At 34.1% G+C, this 22635-nt stretch overlaps 2 protein-coding genes across 8 annotated transcripts in view; one reads left to right on the forward strand and one right to left on the reverse strand.

Moving 5' to 3' along the window:
• Hipk (Homeodomain interacting protein kinase) overlaps positions 1–22635 on the forward strand; it is a 129976-nt gene that overhangs the window by 30023 nt on the left and 77318 nt on the right. The window lies entirely within an intron of this gene.
• Positions 1586–16510, reverse strand: LOC145965395 (uncharacterized). Of its 7 annotated transcripts, none has more exons than XM_083088920.1 (3): positions 16246–16510; positions 2604–2781; positions 1586–2434 (listed from the first exon to the last, which is right to left on the reverse strand). In XM_083088920.1, exons 1-3 carry the CDS (start codon positions 16263–16265, stop codon positions 2207–2209), a joined length of 426 nt encoding a protein of 141 aa, XP_082945046.1. In that variant the 5' UTR covers positions 16266–16510; the 3' UTR covers positions 1586–2206. The 7 variants fall into 7 exon arrangements, with proteins under 7 accessions (XP_082945046.1, XP_082945056.1, XP_082945070.1 ...); XM_083088930.1 differs by lacking the exon at positions 16246–16510 and adding an exon at positions 6432–7421; XM_083088944.1 differs by lacking the exon at positions 16246–16510 and adding an exon at positions 6432–7418 and having other exon boundaries at positions 1587–2434; positions 2604–2760.

Raw genomic sequence — 22635 nt, forward strand, 5'->3', positions numbered from 1 at the left:
GCTTTATTATTGTTTTTATTTTGCTTGTTCCTTGATGAAATATTATTTAAAATTCTACCGCTGAATTATCGAGTGCATTATATCGGATATTGACAAAGCTTTTATTTATGCAGTCTCAAAAAATTGCAGGTATTCTTGCGCAAATAATTACTGACAATTAAAAGAAAATAAATACCTCTCTCGCGTCATGGATGGCGTATTGCGCGTGTATTTGTAAGGTGGTCAGATTATTTCCGAAGGAAGTTGGTGTTTATTCTCGAGCGAGGCGCGCGACCGGAAGACGCACGGCCGCATCTGCGTCGCGTGTTTGTCAGCGAAAGAGTCACCTGTTTCATCATTTTGCTATCAAAGCCAGGCTTACCCTAAGACTGGAGCGCGTTATCTCATCGCGTGCTAACGGTAACGGGAACAAAGTTGCACAGTCGCGATAAATCACTTTTATCAAGCTCAAGGTGGATCGAGATCGAGGTTGAGAACGGGTACACTGTTTCGCAGTATCTACAAGTCTACTTTTCTCCGAGACCCGTCGCTATTTGACGAAATGGAAATCTCAAGCAGGGTAAATCGATCAGTTTATGCTATATAAGTTGATATAAAACTGCTTAAGAATCATCATAAATCTCATTTAGCTTTAATTTATATTTATGTGAAAATGTTCTATATTTAATACTTAACAACGCATACGCGTACACACTTTCGTAGAGCTTTCAAAGAACGGAGGCTTCTTGTCCCGAGCGTCTGACATTATTATCCGTTCGCATTCGCGGAAGGTTCTTTATCGGAAGGATTCTCAATGCTTGGTCAGAACAATGTATGTGGTATAGCTCGTACGGCAATATCCTTTGTCGTCATCGCGATTGTGCCCACTTCCGTGGGAATTCGCAGAACGGAAGTGCAATTTCTGGCTGGTACCGCGTCGTGTCCAGCTTCCATGGCAGCAACGCGAAAAAAAGCGATCCTTAAAGAAGCGATGCCAGGTGCAACGCGTTTTCTCGCGGCTTCTCATGACGAGTACTCGTGATTTAATTCGACGAAAGCGTGATACTCAGCGTGGGTATCAGTCTTTCTGAGACGGCTAGAGTGCTTTACGAAGAAGGTACAGTCGATGAAAGATGATAATTTGCAATCATGAGATTTTGCTTTTGATTGAGCTTTTAATTTACAATTGATACTGCGAGTTTTCACGAATTGCATTCTGATAAGAAAAAGTTTTTACTATTAAATTTCAAAAAATAGTTTATTAAAAATTTGTATTAAACTTACTATTAAAGTTATACTGCTTATTATTAAAATTTATAAAAAATATTAAAGATTATCATATTGAATTAATAATTATATAATTTTAAAGATTAAGATACCTGACGAGAAAGAGAGAGAGGGGGGAGGGGACAAACGCTTACTCATCTATTGTAGGCAAATGTTTCATCTGGGCGTAATGTACATGTATTAGGTCGCGCAGAATTTACGTATAATGAGCTGCAGTAAATATAAACGTCGTAAACTTGGCGCAATCGGCTTTTTATTAAATATGTTAATGAAAACAGGAAAGGAGACAAAAGAATTTGGAATACACAATTTTTTTATAAATATTATAGAATATATTATCTTTCTTCATTATCATTCTTTTTACATTCGTCCAAATATAAATAAACTACATGAATTATTTATCTTAAATTATATAAATATCAATTGAGTATATAATCACGTATATTGCACATAAATATTGAATAAAGTCACATGCACAATGCTTTAAAATTAATACAATTGAGTTTAATTAGACAAATTATGCGCGATTTCTAGCCACTTCTTTTTACATGTTAGTAAAATTTTAATTAAAATAAAAAATTTTGCTTTGGTTTCTTTGAGATACATCATTCCTTCTCTGACTAGAATTTATAAGTTAAAAATAATTTAATTTAATTAGTAAATTGTCAATTCAAGAATGTAGTCTTTTATATCACATTTGTTTATAGGACTTTCTCGCCGCTTTCTCGCTATATTATAATATTTATCGTATAAAAATCTATTTCTTACTAATCTTATTCTAATTTTGAAAAGAAATTTACAAGTAATTTTTATCGTGCATTGAAAATTAATTACAAATTTTGAAATTAAATATTTATATAATCTTCTTTAGCAGGTACAACAATTTCTGTCTCGCTGCTATTAAATCTTTACTACCATCTACTATATTTACTATATAATATTACGATTCTTCTAGTCTAGCTCTTTTTATTGCCTCATCCATCGGTTCATTATTTCTTCTTACATTTCTTTCTGTTTCCTCTGTTTGTTCTTGCTCATTTGTATTTACTTCATTAACTGAATTTATGGAATTAGGAATTTCATTTCCATGTTCATCTAATTTTACCCACTCATAACGACCAGGTAGTGGTACTCCACGCTTAAAATCGAAGTTCCACTTTTCCTTATCCTGCGCATCAACAAATATCAACATTTAAAATTATTTTAATCGATGTCTGATCTATTTAGCATACAATTACGTTATCAATATATAATTTATATTTAATAGATGAAAAAAATAACTTTAATAAACGATTCTCTTTAAATTTAACATAGAAGAAAAATCATTCATTTCTTACCCTTTCTGATTGTTGTAAGTTGTCTTCCATAATTAGATTATCATAATTTTCTCTCTCATCTTCGCCCTCATTTTCATCTATAAAAAGTTGTCTACGAACGTTTGTGTTTCTTTCATTTTCCGATGTATTGACATTTCTTTCCATCGTCAACCGGGCTCTTGTAAGAAAAATTAAATTTCTATTGATAGAAAATTTTCGAATTTAACCTTATATTTATTTAAATGATTGCTCATATTGAAAAACCTTTTCTTTTTCAATGTTTTTTATCATTCTTATAATTTTGATAATTTACGTAAGAAAATAAATTTTATCTTGTACGGATAGTTCTTACGAGTTTTGTGTGTGCGATTTTTTTATCAAATATAAACACAAACTAATCTCTTATAAATATTGTGGAGTTGGAAAATTGATATGTAAATTAATTTTGTTTACATTTTTATATGTTACACAATGTACCAAACTTATAAGAATGGAAAATTATTAATCTCTTGTATTAAAAATGTGCAATTTTTTTTTATTCTGTGATTTTCTTGTTTTTTCTTGTTATATATTATTTTTATACAAATATTACATTATTAATTTGATAGCATTTTTTGTTTTTATGTATAAAATATAAAAGAAAATACTTTATATTGTTATATTATATATTATTTGCTTATATCATATATATATATATATATATATATATATATATATATATATATAATTTATACAAGAAAATTAATTATGTATAATAATGTATAATATTTTTGGTGTACTTCAAAATTTTGTTTATTTTAATTATTTGAAATTGACACAAATAAAGTTTGTAAAGAAAATTTATCAATGAACTTACTTATTCTCTAATAAAATGGTTAGATTAGTTGGTTATAAAATTACTACTGGCTAGAGGTTTCTACCGTTGAAACAAGTAAACTTGATGATAAACTTTTCAAAATAAATATCTACAAAGATGTGTTTGAAAATACAAGTTATAATACACACAAGTTATATTGTTAGTGTTTCATATCCGATTATAGCGAATATATTCAAAATATCAAAACAAAATTTTGTCGTTATTTCAATTGTGATTGCAGTGCATTTTTATTTTGTTTGTCGATAATTCCAAGAAAATTATTGTACATGCACACACAGTCAGAAACTTGATAATATCCTTCTACATAAAACTGTTAAACTACCAGGAAAATTCTTTGCAGAATAACAGTACTCGATATTAATCATCGATACGCCGCGAGTTATGGCTGTGAGCTATGATACTACATGTTTTATAAATAAGATGACATGCATCAAGAGTCGAGGTAAGAGTCTATCTATACGTCAAAACGGTAAAAAAAGGAGAACAGAAAGAGAGAAAGACAGAGAAAGAGATTAGCAGCATTGTCGGTCAATATGCCGTTGGACGGATGTGTTGGAATGCATTATATTTCCGGTACATACGATTGCGGGCACACATATACTGAAAGCTGTTTGTTACTTTTGTGTATCATTCTTGAAAGCCTTTTGATATCGCTGTGTGATCTTATTAGATATTCTGCATGATAAAGATTTTCAAATTGCTTCTTCACTATATGAGTATTTAATATACAATATTTTGCATATAATTAAAGAGCTTTTATTTTTAAATCATTTTGAATTCATATTTAAAAAAATAAAACTCATGGAAAGCTTTGTATAAATAGTTCTCAATTTTTATAGATGTAATAGATTATTTCTAAAAATAAATTTTTTATAAATTATTCGTGAATTATATATATATAATTGGAAATTCATGCATATTGTATAAACGTTTGTATAACATTTGTATAAATATGCGTCAAAGAATTAATAATATCCTACTTTATCTCTCTTTGCATTACATAAGATAATTTTGGTGTTTCTATTTTAATTGGCACGTTCTCTTTCCTTTAACGAGCGTCGTAGAGGCATTTTTTGAAGCCAATAAGAATTAAATACAAATTCTCAAAATTACATCAGAATCGAAGATAACATTTTTTTTCTCTTATGTTCACCCTCTAATGATCGCGAATCGAATCCTGCATTTTGTACGCGCGTTCTTTAACATAAACTGGTTTGGATCGGTTGGCTTTCTCTGGGGGCATTAACAAGCGAATTCTGCGTTATTCGCATAATTACTATAGTGTACTTTGGTATAAATGATATAGTCAAGGGCATTAATTCCGCCGATTATACGTGGACGATATCGGAATAAAAAACGAAATATGGTGCCTTCCTGCACACATCGGGCGGGTTAATGTACTCGTACGTGCTTTCCTCTCCCGATATTTCGGCCACACTTATACGCGAATCGGGAAGATAAATGGATGCTGCGCGATCCACGAATCAAGGTGTGACCCGTAAAAGAGGGAAAAAAAGAGAAACGAACAAAAATGCGTACGCATTGTTGAAATCACTCGAATGGCGTCATGCCGGGTTCGCGATCATCCGATTCTCAGCATAATATATTGTCGCGTCATATTAACTCGAAAATCGCAATCGTCCGAGAACAGTATTTCTTTTTCTGCGATTACCATGTACTTTTAACGATCATCCAATTATTGCGGATTTATTGCTGGCATAAATTGCGCGCACCGTTTATTTGATCGTCTTAAGTTGACAACAGCGATTTATTTAGAGCACTGTACAGAGAAAAATATCATTCTACTGCCAAGAAAAGCGATTACTCAGTTTATTTTTCTTTTCTTAAGTAATAGTTTTCTTCAACAAAGAATATATTCTTGATAATAGTCTTAAAATATACTCATCACAAGTGTTAGAAAATCTCACTATCATGTACTCAAGAGAAGAATTTATTTTCTCTTCAAGAATATTGTAAAATTGTATCAAAGAAAAATCAAACTTACTTTAAGCAAACCAAATTTTTGTTTTAATTTAATATTCTTGACTAAAATACTGCACTTACTAAAATTCAGAATATATTCAATTAAATTTAATGCTCGTGGTGAACTTGTGATATATTTGCGGATATACAAACTTATGATATATTTAAAATAAATAATATTTACTTGAATACAGTATACATTTTTCTCTGTGTGCGTGTCTGCCCAGCGAAGCTAAATGCCATATAAGAAGTCCTCGTTTGAAATGATATCTTGCGCAGCTTCGATTGTACAGCATGAAATTATGAATATTTATTTTCTACATCTACCTTTTCATTTTTTTTAATATAGAAAAAATTACTTTATTATTCCTATAATTAATATAGTTCCTACAATTACTACAACTTTTACAATGCATTATATCCAAATAGCTGCATGGATCGAGAGTCCCATATTATAGCGAATTGTTTCCTCGCACATTCCGCTTATATATTATGCCTATAGTCTATCAAGCAGGTAGTACGGGTTTACACGGAGGTGCACGCCTTTCCCTGACCCACTTACTCATTCAGCTATTCTCAACAAATATCAAATTGCACATTTAATTTCTCTCTTTCATCATATTTTCTATTATCACGTAACGACAGTAATATTACATTTTGTCAAATTTCACGCGACAATAATCTACTTTAAATTGAGGAATCGAAGATTTTATAATTGAAATGCATATAATGTAAAAAATTTTATATATAAGCATTGCAGTTAATATCTGCAGTACAACTTCACTGTATAACTTTTGCAAATTTTATTTTTCACATTATGCTATTCTTATTGATCTAAAGCTGCATCAGAAATGCTAGCAACAAAATAAATATTCATCGAAAGAAAGAGAGGAGGGTATGAATTGTAAAGGTAATTAAAAAACAAAAGAAATTACGCTACATCGTTGAAGTAAATTCAGCTCAATCTGTTTAAACGTTCACCTACTCACTTCCTCGGGGTGTTTTTCATTTGGTCCCTCACGAATATATGCACGTATACGTATGTATGTGTATATAAGAACGTTGATAAGTTATCGACTTTTATCTGGTATTAATTACACAGGCGAGCGCACTCAATCGAGATCACTTTTGTTGCACTTGGTAATTGCACGCGCTCATTTATCTCGTCTTAGCACGTGCGTCTCGTCTTTCTGTTTAACGTCGACTTTAGCCGGTCGCCAGTTTGCACGGTTACACCGGATCGATAAATACGTTTTCGTCGGGGGTGTAGAATTTAATGGGGTGGTTTGATGCGCGCGCACATTCTGTGACGAGAATTCTGTCAATGCGTATTCGCACATACGGTATCAATGGTATAACGCCAATTAATCGGGGATTTAATTGGAAACTCGTGCTCGAACGGCAGGCTTCTCAGATGACGAATAGTGACATTATTAATGGGAAGATTTTAAAAAATGGATCTAACAATATTTACATAACAGTTAATACGCGCGAATAATTTAATTATGTTTTAATTGTAATTTTTTAATTTATTCTCTTGGGATTTATTTTAAAAATTGTGATCCTCAGGGCCCATTTATTTATTGGCCGAACGGAAAGACTGCCGTTTATGTGGCGAAGGAAAAGAGGACAGTATTCACATTCTGTGTCACTGTCCTGCCTCTTGCTCTTAGGAAATACAGATTCTGGTCTTATGTTCTCAGAACCCAGCGATCTGCAAAACGTGAGGGTTGGGATCTATACAACCTTCTTGTAAGGGTGAAATTGGATCGTACTCATAACCTCAATCAACTAAGAAGATTACAGAACTCTTGGATTTAGGTGACAGTAGGGATCTAGCGCCCCACTTTTTGCTACTTCTACTTTAAAAATATTTAAAAAATACTACTTTTTTTAAATACATATTTAGCATTGGTTTTCCAATGTAAAACTCGGAATCAAATAACATGTGAAAAAGATTTTTGCGTAGAAGACAGCAATAATTAACCTATTTTCCACATTTCCAATAAATCACTTGAAACTCACTCAATTGCTAAAATATCCTAAGATGCGAGCAATATCGTTCTCCCTGCAACAATATCTATGAGAGCACCATATGCTAAGTGAAGGTGTTCGTCAACTTGTCAAATAATGGAGGCCGCGTAATAGCGCTCGCGAAACCCGGGATGCAACTAATCCCCCAAGGTAAGACTAGTCACTTGCTGCATCTCGGTTGCAGCTGACTAGCCTAGATTCGCTTAGACCCCGCGTACGAATAGCCACGAGAAGCACGACAGTGCGAACGACACGCATGCGCGAGGCGGCCCGTTAACCGCACGTTTTATTCGCGCGGTCGTTCATCCCGCGAAGAGCGAATTTATATCGGCCGACAACGATGGATGATATCCTTCCGTGAAAATATCCCCGGATGTTCCGCGAACTTTATTACCGTCGAGACAAAGGGTAGGATGAGGAATTAGCGAGAAACTCGTTGGACCACCTCCGAGAGGCGCGATGGGAATTATCGTGTCGCTTGGTGCGCGTATTTCCGTTCCGGACTAATGTCTTCTTTCGTAGAATCGTCTGGACGGAATGGAACGTAATTAACGATGCACATCCGCAACGATGCCATAACGATAACGCTTTAATTAATAGAGTCGCGCCGTTATCGGCTCAAGCTCAAGGCCCAAGGTTGCAGTTTTCTAAGAAGCGTCTGACGTATTTATGATCGACGAAAGAGAGTAACGTGATCGCTTTACCGTATATCGGCTCGTAAAATCCGATATGCGTGCCCCGATCGAACGCAACGCGAAGATTGCTCTGACTCATTGTATCATATTGAAACGCAATTCGCGATAAGATGCACAACTGGAAGAAAGCTTCGTGACAGTTGACCTTTCCTCAACTTGATCAAAACAAAACGAGAAAAGATGTTGATTATAACATCTGCGTATTTTAATTTACTTTAAATATTTTATCTGTAACTAGTATAAGAGCTGATATTTTCGAGAAGATAGATGATTAAAAATAATTTTAAATCTTTAAATTGATATATTAAGTGCAAATTTATTTATCATTGATGTCTGTGATATTAACGTTCGATTCCTATGCTCTTAGAAGTTTTATTTTCGAAAAGATAGGTGATTAAAAATAGTTTTAAATCTTTAAATTGATACATTAAGTGCAAATTTATTTATCATCGATGTCTGTGATATTAACGTTCGATTCCTATGCTCTTAGAAGTTTTATTTTCGAAAAGATAGGTGATTAAAAATAGTTTTAAATCTTTAAATTGATACATTAAGTGCAAATTTATTTATCATCGATGTCTGTGATATTAACGTTCGATTCCTATGCTCTTAGAAGTTTTTTTTTCGAGAAAAAAATAAATAGCACAATGATGGGAAGTGCGACGCTGAGGAATTCTCATACGCACGCACACATACGCGGATACGCTCGTACAATCGTCTCTGAAACGCAACTTTGGAAACGATTCTTTCGATTCTTTCTTGTTTCCTTGGGCTCGGCATTAGGGTTGTCGTATCACAGAAAAGTATCGATATATCATATCAATATGAATCGTTGAATAAAGTATCGATACATAAAAAATATCGACCGTGTCGTATCGATACAGTAAATATCGAATGTATCAATAAAAGAATTAACCCCGTAATATATAGAAAAAAAAATTATTGATTAAAATAATTAGCATTGCTTAAGGCCTTTGCACGTGCAAAAATTTTAGTCGTAAGAAAACTGACCAATCACAGTTGATTATTCTTTTATCGCAGGAAGACTATTCGACTAATAGCGTTTTCGATTGCTCAGGTTCAATCGCTCCGGGGTAGTTTATTAGACGTTATTGACCAATCACAGCCATTCCTCTGAAGAATGTAATAGTAACATTCTTCAAGGGGTCGATTGTGTATCAGATTACTGGGTGAAAATCAAAGGTGAAAATTACAAAAGTGAGCAAATTTCAGATAAATAGCTGTGATTGGTCAATGACGTCTAGTAAACTACTAGCTATTAAGAACATCGATATATATTCGATATTCTAAGAATCGATACATGCAAATATCGATATTTTTGCTGCAAAGTATCGATACCTGCAATATCGATACTGTATTGCACATCCCTACTCGGCATGTCCTACGGTCGACGACGACCTCTTTAACGGCCCCGGGGCAACCGCCGTTTCGTACCGTTCCGAGGGCGGTGTTCCGTATCGTGACTGCGGTCGAGAAAACACGAGCAACTAAATCGCATATAAGTTTTTTTCTCGACTAAGCCCGCACACCTCTCGAACGTCGAAACGGCGGAACGTTTTTCGCGCCCGGTACTTGTTCCCGTCCCCGACTCGCTCCTTGACTCTGGTCTTTAATCTGTCAGCGGGAGTGTTTTTCTCTTCCTCGATTGAACTCTCTCTCGCGTCGTTCCAACAAAACGCACGATTGTTACAAATGCGCGACGCGACTCTTTTATTTTGACAAAAAAGATTCGCGATTTTTCGTCACGGGCAAAAATATTTTCTGTCAAATTACCGATTAATCAATAGTCGACTCGTAACCTCCTCTCTTCCTTTCTCTGCTACACTCTCAGTTATTCGCACGGAATTTAACTCGCGATGATTCGCGATGTCATCTCCCTCGACGTGTTTGACACAAATCCACGTGTGAAAACTTATGTAACCTTATATAATATCGAATGACAGAAGGAAATGTAATGATAAAATGTATAATATTGCATATAATGATGGCAGCAAAATTAGAATTGAATTTTAACGTCTCATTTAATATCAGTAGTAATGTTCACAGTCACTTTTTACTATTTACGATTATTCCTTGGTCAAGGTACTTTGAATCACTACGTATTCACAAAAAAAGAGGAATGTAATACCTTAATCTTATATCTTGAATAAAAAGAATAGGTTAAATTAACACGATCACTGTTATCCACCTGACTTCACGCGCGATCTTAACAGCTCGGTCAGCTGATTGAGTCTGCGATACATCGAAGCTGGCACACCTGTTGCACTTATTGTTTCCTTTTTTTTCTTGCAACTCTTTCAATTATTGTGCAAATGCAACGACGAGCTCTTCGTACGGAGTACGAATATTAAGTAAGATAATTATCGGTTCAGCATCGTTATTGCGAAATACTGTTATTATTGTGAAACACTTAAAATGGCCTACATTCCATGAATAATGCACGCTAATATTCCTTTTTTAGCATTGACAATTTCTTATCTTTCTGATATGTGAAATTTTTGCAAAGATAAGTATTAGATTTTGAAAACTGCTAAAAATGACATAAATCCTTTTTTTTTATTAAGATTGGCCTTAAAGCTGTATTGATAAAAAAAATCAGAAAGTAAAAAGTTTGATTAGGAAAACGAATCGTTAACATGGGCAAGATTCGAAAAATCCGACTTGCGCAGTCACGTGTAACGCGGTTCTTTCGTTCTGCGCGTCGACACCTGTGCAAAAGAAGATTCCCCCCCCGAGTAAATTCCCTCATCCTCCTTGTTGCTCGCCAAGAAATCGACTGAAAGAACGGAGAGGAGTGCCTATGCCCAGTAATTATTCCGCTTGAGTTACCGGGCAAACGGATGGGCCCTTAGCGCCCCAAAGAAATTTCTGCCGGACAATCCCCTCGTGACGAACAACTTATTTGCATCTCTTAACACGAGAAAAGATTTCCGATGCTATTATAGATAGAGTTAATCTAATGCAGTGAGAAGCTTTGCGTGATCCAAAATGTCGCCTGGCAACTATTGTTTCGAGAATTAAATAAGATTTTCATGCATTATATTTTCATACGATGCGTCGATATAATTTATTTAGATAATGTTGGGGCCAATTTTAATATATTTTTATTTTATATTTCTTCATTAAAATCTAGCAACTTTTGTTTAAATTGTTTTATTATTATATTTTTAAAAGGAAATTCTTTTTTTAATCCCTTCAACAATAAAACATGAGTTCGAGCAAAATGAGACATATTTAGTTTAATATCGTGTGTGCTTAAGAAGAATGTAAGAAACAACAGTTCTTTGAAATATGTAAGAAACAACAGTTCTTTGAAATTTTCTCATTTCTTCACATTTCGTGTTAATAAATTGCTAATAATTCTCTCTTGAAAGAATATTTGATTTTATTATGAAACTTTATCTCATTTTTCTATATGATGAGACATTTTATTTTGATCCTCGGAAAAAATATAGCAATGCGCATAATATCAATTAATGCAATATTAATTAAAGAGAGATTGCGCGATAGTCAATAATGTTATCAGAAGCTATTTTACCTTGCGCGCGTTCTTGACTTCGTTTCTTATCGCGGATCGTAAAAATTGCATGCTCGCAGCACTCGAATGCCGACGTTATTAACCTATCACAAATGCATTTCAGATTTGCTCGATAGCACGTGACCACATTTACTTCGCATTCCAGCGAAGCAGTAATAATGTCGATATTAAATTCTTCACTTTTCCGACGAATAATAGTAAATTTTCATGTTTAATATATATTTTTTAAGTTTTTTCTTCAATTTTTGTTTGGTTTTTAATTTTTTGGACGTATTCAGTATCCGGATTTTCCATTTCTGTAAAAAATCAAGTCATAATTTTGATCGCAAAAGTCAAGATTCTCTTTTGACAGGCAACAAACCCCGAACGATTCTTATGAATGGGATGCATATTCATTCATTCTGAACGATGGTGCACGTGTTGCCTTGCACGGATCCGACATATGCTAAAATCTTTCGCGCCAACTGTCGCTTCCTGCATAAATTCACGGACCTTGAAATGTATTCTTTGCGAAAAGAAATCACCTCGGTCACGCTCTGCTCGAAAAGACTCGCGCAAGGGACAGGCAGGTTGCCATCACAGGTTATAGGAAGCAAGTTTTTGATTCTTTTCTGGAAAATTGTTGCGGATAGTAACGTGTTAAGTTGTGTTAACGTGATTCCTGCACATCTTGAAATAATCTCTGCACAAACTCGGAGGAAAATGAAAAACAATGAAAATACGAATGAACGAAATTTTTTTCCATTAAAAAATATGTATCTGATGTATTGTAAAATATGTATCTAGCGTTTAGTGAGTCTGGCTTTAAAGGAACGACTCCTTGAGAAGTCATATGGCCTCTTCACGAAGGGTGCATGCGTTTAACGAACCTCCCTATTAATGTCAGACTGTTCAGATTCAAAGTTAGCCAGCAGTGTCACCCCTCCGTGCTTGCTACTGTGGTTTAAATCGGTATAAAAAAAAGCCAACCCTCCGATCTAACGGGAATATTTCCTGTCGGATGTTTTCATCCGGCAGACGCGACGTTTCCAGGGGCGGGAGTCAGACGAGAAAAGTCAAAGCAGCCTCACATGCGACCAATCTGTCTCTGTTGCAAGCTGCAGCCATTTATAAGTACGTGAAGGGAGATTACGGGATAGATGAAGAAATGTTCGGAATGTTTAGAAAAAATAAATCAGTACTATGGGCGTTAACGATGGTTTTACTTCGTATGATAAAACACGAAAAAAAAGAAAAAAGTAAGAAGCAAAAATTATACGATTAAGATTACGTTAAAAAGATAGTCTTTATAAAATAAATTGCAACTGAGACAAATAATTAATATTTTATATATCTCCCACATAATCATTTTTACTAATTAAATAGCTAATTTTTCGAATCGTGATAGAAAACTCGCTTTGTTGAGACTTCATGTTCCGTAAACAAGAGTTATTAAGGAGTCTTTCACCCCATGGCATTTATATCCGTGCAAGAATGCGAACAAGAAATTATCATAGGTTCGCCAAGGTGGTTTCCTCGACGCTCTCTCGTTTCGATGTTCACGATTGTTATCTCTCGGTTAATTACCTCGGGAACCCTTTAATAATTAACGGCATGTAATACATATAATTGCGATCGGCGGTTATCGTAATTTCTATATTAAATGTGTTTGTGAATATATTCCTCTTCGTAATTCGGCGTTATTTTTTTTCTCCTACGATATCTATCGATTATGCAGTTTTTCAATCTACGAAAATATCCACTTTAAAATTCGGTCTCTCGGTCCGTTACTTTGTTCGGAGGAACACGTTTTATATATGCTAGCTAAGACGGAATTTATGACGACTCGTTCGGTCAGTGTCCTCTCGCGCATTTTTATTCAGGATCTCGGGCTATCAATTTTTTCCCTGGAAACGGGACAACCACCTACGTATTCGTCGTCCTCTTAGATCTTATCTTTTGCCACTAGACAAAAATAGATTCAACGTAGGTCGCGAACGCGACCGCGGAAATCCGTCAGTATTTGTTTCGCGCAACGCTCGTTCATTTGCGATAGGTCAGTGACGCATGTTCGTCCCACGCACTAAAGAGATCATCGACAATTCTTTTGTGTCTTCAGGGCCAATAATTGAATAAAACTGCACTTTTTTGTTTTCCGACTCTATTTCATTTCTGACATATAAAACACATCCATCAAATTTATTTTCAAAAATGATAAATTCTTTTATTTTACAAAAGTATATCAAAGCAATAATTTTATAGGGCATCGTTGTAAAGAAATAATTTTATTTTATTTATAATTAAATGACAACTCTAGTTATATAATTGTAATTTGACGGTAAGATATTTCAGAAGAAGGGAATTTACTGGCGACGAAAGCGTCGCATGCATCTGTTGAATTTTACAGATATATGAATGCAATACTTAGCACATTTATTTCAGGTTGTCAAATATTTGCTTTCGCACTGTCTGAAATTTTAAAGATCAGTATACATATTGAATGTTTATGGCGGTTTCTTCGGGAATAATAGTTTGATTTGCAACGTGTTAAATTATGTATTTGTTATAAAAATGAGGTAAATTTTTAAATATAGAGAAAAAAAATAATATCCTACGCTTTGAATGAAAAGAAAGAAAAATCTTACTTTTTGTTTCTTTGCTTCATGTTCTTTGTTTTTTATTTATGTCTACGCATAAAAGGCATAGCAAAAGGCTAATTATCATTCCTGTTTCCAACCGAGAATATTTACGGAAAGTACTGCGCAGTATACCAAAGCGTATAGCTTTTAATTACTCATAATTGCCCAGATACACATATTCAAGGAATTCGCATTTATAGCAAAGGGGTATGCTTGATCCGATCTAAAAGAAATCAAGATTATACGATATGTAAGTTACTCTTCTCTCCTCTTTGTATCTTTGAATTGTATTAACACTGTAATAGTTGGTTTCGCTAAATAATTACGGTAATTTATAATGAGAGAAATACTTCTTAGCGGACAAGCTTAACTTAATATAAGTGAAACCTCTTTTCTAACTAGTTATTCAAATCGCCTTTTTACCGTTTCTGTTTCTGCATTAATTAACTTTTCGTTATTTATTATTCTGCATTAATTAAATTTTATTATTTACGTAAATATATTCGATGTTAATATGCGATGATAATATTATTAAGCGCGTGAAACTTGCATAATTGAAAGATTGCTTTTTTTTTAAGATTATTTTAAATTATTTTTCTAATTATCATATTTATACATATCTTTTTTTATACAAATTAAATACTTTTATATTTTATTTGAAGGGGTCTTCGAATAAGTCCGTCATCCGTCAAAAATTAAAAACTGTTGGAAACGCAAATTCTTGTTTATCTCACGCGTCTTATCAACGCGATTGTTGCGAAACACGCAAGTATGGAATCCGGGCATTGTTCAATCGACGATGATGTGCCCGTTGGATACATACGGTTCTCGATATCGAGGAGAGAAAGTATAAGAGATTAGAGCCTGTGGGTGCATTCAACTTGGCCCGGAATTCAAAACCCCGGCATACAATTACCTCTTTTCTCGTGAGAAATTCAAAACCTGAACGCCACGAATCCGAGGAGCTCAGGAAAGGCATACAACGTAACGTTACTCTGTTAAATCCCGTATGTAACGCTAGTCACGTGTATCCCCTTTTTCCTCTGTTCTTCTCGGCTCTTCCTCCGCTCCCCCTCTCTATTATAAGTTACCGGATGCGAGAGCGACCGCAAAATCTCTTCGTAGGATCTATGCGATATTTATATTTTGCTTCGCGCTACGATGTAGTTTCATCACGCGCGTAGCAAACGCTATGCAAACCGTGTAATTTGAGATATCGGTCGGATACATATCCGGATATATATCATGCTCTAGATATTACGCGACCAATCAGATAGTCATATGCAAATTTATACAGCCGAGAGATAACACGTACATTTTCTTCTTCTATAATTATTAATTTAATCGAACAGTTTCATCGTTCATTTTATGCTCGTTTCTTATTATGCATGCAACCTATTGTTTGTATGTATATTTGATCTTTTTAAATCGATCGACAAATACGACAGCTTCCCTCTCTTTTCCAGAAATAGACTTTCTTTGTCAAAATGCATAAACGTGTATTATTATAATCTATTGATATTAAGATCTTAAATCTCGCCGATGTTGATTAAGATTCTAATCAACATTTTGACTAGATTTTTTTTGCGGATTAACATGCGGAATAAATGCAAATTCAACTGTAGTTGTATTTAAATAGAGTTAATAGCCAGAAAATCATATGCACAATGACACATTTTTTGACAAAAGTTTATTCTAAACATGAGGCAATTCTAATTCCTTTTTAGATAAATTTTAAATAAATAAAATGATCATTTTTCCAAAATTATTCTATAATTCATGATCTAACTTTTGTCTAAAAATGACAGTTTTTAACTATAACAATGTTATAAAGAATCATTATTCTCAAAATTGTCTGTTCCAAATCCACTATCCTATGCAAACGATTTTAGCTCACCTGTGCTTTGTCGCCAACATAATGCCGTCATAAATAAGCCGCAAAACCACGAAACGCGACGCGATAGTACGACTGTCGGAAATTTTGCTGTGCAAATATTGTCGGTTACGATATCGACTTATTAGAACAACATGATGGAGGGACTGTTCGTCGCAAGTTTACCGCGTCGACTGACACTTCTCATGCTCCTCGTCAGAGTATTGGTTCGGAACAACGTTAAGCGCTCTGTTCTCTTCCACGTTTTAAAGGGACTCGTGCACCGAACTGCATTCCGCCGCGATTAATCCATCTATGTATACGTCTATTTATAAGCCGACACTCACCACCCTATGGATTTCGACTCGGGTGCACGCACGCACTCATGGCCATGCATCGCGGAGGAGTTGCGAGCGTCGCGCATCGATTTTATTTATAGAATAACGCAGGACGGGCGTATTGGTTGCAGGAGGGCACCGAAGAGAGAAACATTGGGGTGTGTGCCAGGCAGCGAGGGGATACCGTGCGAGCTTTAGAAAGGAAGTCTATTTCCGGAAAAAGGGGCAAACTGTCGAATTCGCCGAGACGAGAGCGACTCGTGACGCTTCAAAACGTGCTCGTCGATCGAAAGAGATCAAGCAGACCCGCCATATGCGCGCAAAAGAATGAATAGAGATTCATGGAATGAAGGATAAAGCTGTCTAAATTTAATAGTTGTAGAAAAGAGGAAAACGTATAATCTTTTGGCTATGTAAATTTATAAAGATAGAATTATCTGTATAAAAGTGTATATTTTATTTGTGGACAAAATTAAATTATATCTGAGAAACTTTCTTTTAACTTTAAATTTTAATTTAATTGTGTAGACTTCAAGTTTCAATTGTGACTGCTTGCACAGCGTTACAAAGAGTGCTCTCGTAATATTTTTTTTAAGTCGCCAGTAAACCGGATGCGACATATACCGTGTGCTACGAGTCCATATAAGTACGTTAACCCGCTTGGCAACAAATTTCTAACTGTTTCTTCTTTTTTTTTCTCGAACGGCAGCAATTCCTTCGTCTTCGTGATAATTTTAAAACGTTGTTCCCTTGCTCCTCTTATTTCGCTCACTCGCCAAGACCGTTATCTCGATGTGTCGTGCTTTCAGCGAATAATCGAAAATGTATCCAAAACGAAAACCTATACCCCAGTCTTTCATCAGGCAATGAACTTCGCTTAAGAGGCAATCTTGAAATTTAACTCATTTCCAACTCGTACAAATTGCAGCATCGTTGAAGTATTTTCGACAAATTCTCTGCCCCAAATCTGTTCTTTCCTCTCCTCAATTTCTATTTTTTCACGTCAAAGAGTCATATGTTATTAACAATAGAGATTTTATATTTAATTTATTTCATTGTATTTCATTGAAAGAAATTTGTTATTAATGTAATATATTATAAGATTTATTTGCAATTGCATATTTAAAAATTATACATAAACATAATACTTATGAAATTTATAAAATTTATTATGTAATTGCAAAAATAAATTGTAATATTTACGATATACTGAATTTGATAAAAAAATTTGTGTGATAAAAAGAGTATGATAAATAGACGAATTTTTTACGAGATTACTCGCTTAACATATTCGTCATCGCCATATGTTTTAACCGTATATCATGTTCTTAATTGCTATTAGTGCCGAATCTTTTAGCAAGCGTTGAATCAAAGCTCTCGACGCACAAAGGAAAGAAGTTTAGTAGGCGCGATGATTTCTAGGATAATCGCGGAGGCGGTGGTACGGAACGACCGAAACACAAACGTACACTCGTTTTTTCGCTCTTTATATTCAGACTGGAAGTGATTTCACGCTTCGAAGGACCTCTCTTCGACCTCGAGACAGGATCTAGGCGAGGCATCCTGCCAGCGATCCTCCTTCCTCACAAGCCTTATTTTGTCGTCCGCTATTTAACTTAAATAATTTTTCTCTCGATCTTCGCGAATTAGTCATATTTTAATTATCGCATTTATCTTATCCTCTTTTATTATTTTAAAGTATATTAAATTAGACATATATTTCTTAATGTTTTCTCTGAAATATGCTGCCATCCATAAAAATATTTAAATAAAAACAGATTACATATAAATGTAAACAAAATATCTTTTTCATAAATCTAGATAGTGTAAAGTAAGGCTGTGTTTTAAACAATTTATTACGAAATGTTAGGATTAAGAATACGATATATCGACAATAAAAGGGAAGAAAATGGAAAGTGGTATAAAATTGGATATGGTCAATGGTGGTTCAAGGAGATCGCGGTTATAACAGGAGATGAACAATAATTTGCGTCGTCTCGCTTGTTGGAAATAGTCTTGTCGTCCTTTCTGTTGCGATCAAATTCGCAACGAGTCTCACAAGGAGCCATGAGAGACAGGACGAAGGACATTGGATCGTGATTCGTAACCCTGGTGCACTCGATACGGTTAGTTTTTGCGGTGTCTTGGTCTACCAGCCAAGAGAATCGATGGAGAAGTCTCTCCGTGAGACATCTCGGGGGAATGCATGCTGTAAACTTACTTCGAGTAACCATAATCCATTGATGAGAGTCAGTCAATGCGAGGAGATAAAATATATCCTCTGAAAAGTAAAATTGTTATTATATAAAAAATTATATAAAATTATATAAAAAATTGTTACTAAGGACAAATTAGTTTTTATAGGAATCTTAACTAAGGACGTAGACTTCATATTTTTCTGATCATTTTTAAGATATTAGAGTTCACCCTCAAGAAGTGGTTTTTGAAAATTGTTACTAGACGACAAATTATTCTTTTTAAAAATTTTATTTAACGGCACAAGTTCATATTTTTTTCGGCACGCAAAATAGATAGTTTTTTAGATGTTCCATTAAAGGGGTGATTTTTGGAAATTGTTCCTGCACAATAAATTAATCATTGACACGTATACACATATATACACATATCACACGTATGTACGCATATATACACATATAATTTTGTCTCTCAAAGCGTATTTGCACGAATAATCGTACATAAGCGCTGCAAATGCGCCTTGCGGAATAAACTTGCTTTGCGTGTGTACGTGCGAGTGCATACGTGAGTCTGAACCTAGACATGGAAAATATGATGATGAAGAACGAAAAATGTCACGAGTCTGATATTGTAATCATCATTTCTCAGGAACTGCACCAATCTGATTCAAACTGATCGCAATCGAAAGTATTCATATTATATAATAAAAGTGCCATTAGATTTTTGATTTCTAAAATATCTTCATTAAAATCGATTAATCGAAAGTTTAGTAGACTCAAAATTCAGGATAAACTATTTGGTAGAGCTGTGACCCCTATACATAGGCAAAACTGTTGACAAGTCAGAAAGAAATTTTTATGTACTTGGCGTCGCGACGCTTTCATGTCGCTTGATACTGACTGAAATTTTATTTCAGTAGAAATATATCATAAAGAATATATTTTTATTTCTTATAGCAGTTTTTTTTACTTCTTATCATATTGATTTTAATTCCGTCTCTCACTTCTATTATTTATTTCTATGTAATTTTTTTTTAGAAAAGAAAACAGAAATTTGAAAAGAAGCTTACAGTATGAACAGTTTTTTTTTCATATTCATGAAACATTTTTGCAGTTAAAATTTCTGTACATTTATCGTCGATTTAAAACAAGATCAAAAGTTTTAATTACAAGTGCGATATAAGCATATAATCAATATCCAAACATTTATTTAATCAAATAGTATCGTAATCGCAAATCGTTAGATATAAATAAATCATGAATCATCAATGTGTGGAATGCGGACGACAAGAAGGAACGTTTCTTCTCCAAACAGTCGAGTGTCTTATGTGGTTACTTCATTGAGCCAGGTTTCGAATGGCATGCAAGTGCCACTGACAGATTTATAATATCTTTACCGTGCTTAACTGTCAATGGGATTATTGTCAGTTTAAAGATGAGCAAAATGTAATAACAATAAAAAAACGATTGAAATTGCATTGTGTGGTTCATTTTAGCAATGCACTTTCTATCTATGAAATGAAAAAAAGAAATGATTAACGGTAATAATCGAATAATTATTATATAGATATAAAAATTATTTTCCATTGGTATAGAGGGGATATTATTTATTAGAGAAGTCTTGAGAGATATTATTTATTGAGAGCTCTATATATGCAATTGGTTTTTAATTAAAATCTGTTTTTAATAAAATAATCGACATAATTTCTTTTCTGAGAAGCAATTCTAAAGAAATTATTTTCATGGAAAGTGTTTGAAGAATTGTACTTTTTTAAATTTTGTATTTTTATACAAGACAAATTTAAAAATTATTAATTTTTTTCTTTTTATATTATGAAACTTTTATTTTATGATACTAATAAGCATAAACACGATATTCAAAATTTAAGTGCCAAATAATATGCAAAAAAAAATAGGCATATGACGAGCCAGACTAAACGGACATTCGAACCAGTTTTCGCGAAAAGTGAAAGTAAAAGGGGTCGAAAAAGCGAGCCTCTCGATATGAATGTCCTTTAATTAAAACGGCCGGCTGGAGCCTTTTCTGGCTGCGCGTGTTTACAGGGTATTAGTTAATATACGGAGGACACGCGGGAGGGGGACGCGGATGGGGCGCGTGCTACCGTTAAAAAGTGAAATGCTACTGGGCGAGTTCGTTTTGGCCATTGTGGGCATCATTTGGTGGTCTTCGATCGCGGACATTCACCCTTCTCATTTAGGACCGCTCCGATTCACCGGAAAGATCGTAATTTATCGCCACTGCCGACACGCGCTTTCTTGCCACCCGTTTGTCTGGGCGCGAATGTCAGTTAAAGTTTTTCACGGGAAAGAGAACGAACCGTTGAAGTTTTCGGCATGGTCGAATGCGGTAGGTACAATTTGCGAAAGCTTGAAAAAAAGCAATATACGAGAATCATTACTGACAATTTATCATACTATTATATATTGTAATACGACATTTTCAAGATGGATGAGATTGAGTGCAATCCTTGCGTTTTTTTTCTAGGTCTTTTTATTATAAATTGAATCAGAAAATGTACGAGTGGTTTTTTTCATTAGCAATTCCCCTAGCATGTCTCTTCAAAATCTTAAAAAAATATTACAGAAGAAAAGACCTTCATGTGTATGTGCAAAATTTATTTTATTGTTCGAGTAAAAATCTTTGCTTGCTCCCTTGATGTTAGATACGCTGAAATATTTCGATTAAAAGTACAAATCAAAAAAATGATTGATTGAATTTTGTATGTATTAAAAGAATTGTTTGATAGATCGTTTGACTGTCGATTGCAAGCGATTTGTCAAAATTGATTCATTCGAAACTTTGTTGCAATCAGGTGCTGTTCCGATGTAAACTGGTTCTACAGCTAATTCGATCAATTAAGTCTATAGTGGGGCACGTTACACGTGTATCGTGATAGATATCCATTAACGTACATTCAGTGCACCTGGAGATGTTCTGCTATCGGTTGAATGGAGGGAAATTTAGACTTTTAAAGGCTTAAAACATATTTCATAAACAATTTATCACAAAATTTGAATAAAATATTTTATCTATATAATTTTGAAGTTATATTTATATATTTACTCAACCATAATGTTGTTTGATAATAGATATAGGTATAGAATAGCTAAATTGTTAGTTAAAAAAGTCATTACTCAAAACTTCTTGAAAAATATATATAAATGTACAAAATATAATTCTCGCAGCAATTTCAGTGATTTGCCGTTAATCGCTCGCCGAATGCTAATCGAATATCCGTTGTAATATGTAACGTTCGAAAATCCATTTACGCAACAATGTTTTGTCGATATTCGATTTAACGCAAGCATGGTTCCGCGTTCGAGAGAAAGAGAGAGAGAGAGAGGCATCGTATTAGTTACTATGGAAATAACTAGCTAGGATGACAGCCATTAAAACCATAAACCAGCTGCTTCCCTTCGCATAGTTCCCCTATGGTTGGAAGATCCCTTGGTGCATCACGCATTATAATTAACTATATAGCAACCACGTCAAGTCACCCCCATACATCGTATCGTCGTACAGATAAGTAAACTACATGGGGTACTGTTGAAAACGTTGCTACGTTTTGTTATCGTATAAAGAATGACATATTTTAAAATCATGTTGTTTTGTTGTATACTAAAGAATAGTAAATATTTGAAGATTTGTACTTTGTATAAATATTTATTATATTTATATTTTGTTTATATCTTTATTATAAATTTTTATTTCATACAACGATATATTTTCTTGCAAATTAACTAAATTTTCAATAATTTTTTATTATTCATATCATTCAAAATATTTTCGTTATATTTATAATTTTATTGTAATTAAGTTCGAGACGGATATTGCTTAGATTACGTGCATATGTAGGGAT

Source organism: Camponotus vicinus, unplaced genomic scaffold, assembly GCF_025532165.1.
Source record: "Camponotus vicinus isolate PSW18456_S1 unplaced genomic scaffold, iyCamVici1.0 SCAF_1, whole genome shotgun sequence".
NCBI classification, from domain to species: Eukaryota; Metazoa; Arthropoda; class Insecta; order Hymenoptera; family Formicidae; genus Camponotus; species Camponotus vicinus.

Excerpts from the sequence above, each read along its gene's own strand:
- LOC145965395 (XM_083088911.1), bottom strand. The coding sequence starts at position 5,685 with ATGGCATTTAGCTTCGCTGGGCAGACACGCACACAGAGAAAAATGTAT. Across the intron at positions 2,761-5,626 it reads AAAATGTATACTGTATTCAA|AGCCCGGTTGACGATGGAAA; the intron begins GTAAATATTATT and ends TTTTCTTACAAG. Across the intron at positions 2,435-2,603 it reads ACTTACAACAATCAGAAAGG|GATAAGGAAAAGTGGAACTT; the intron begins GTAAGAAATGAA and ends GTTGATGCGCAG.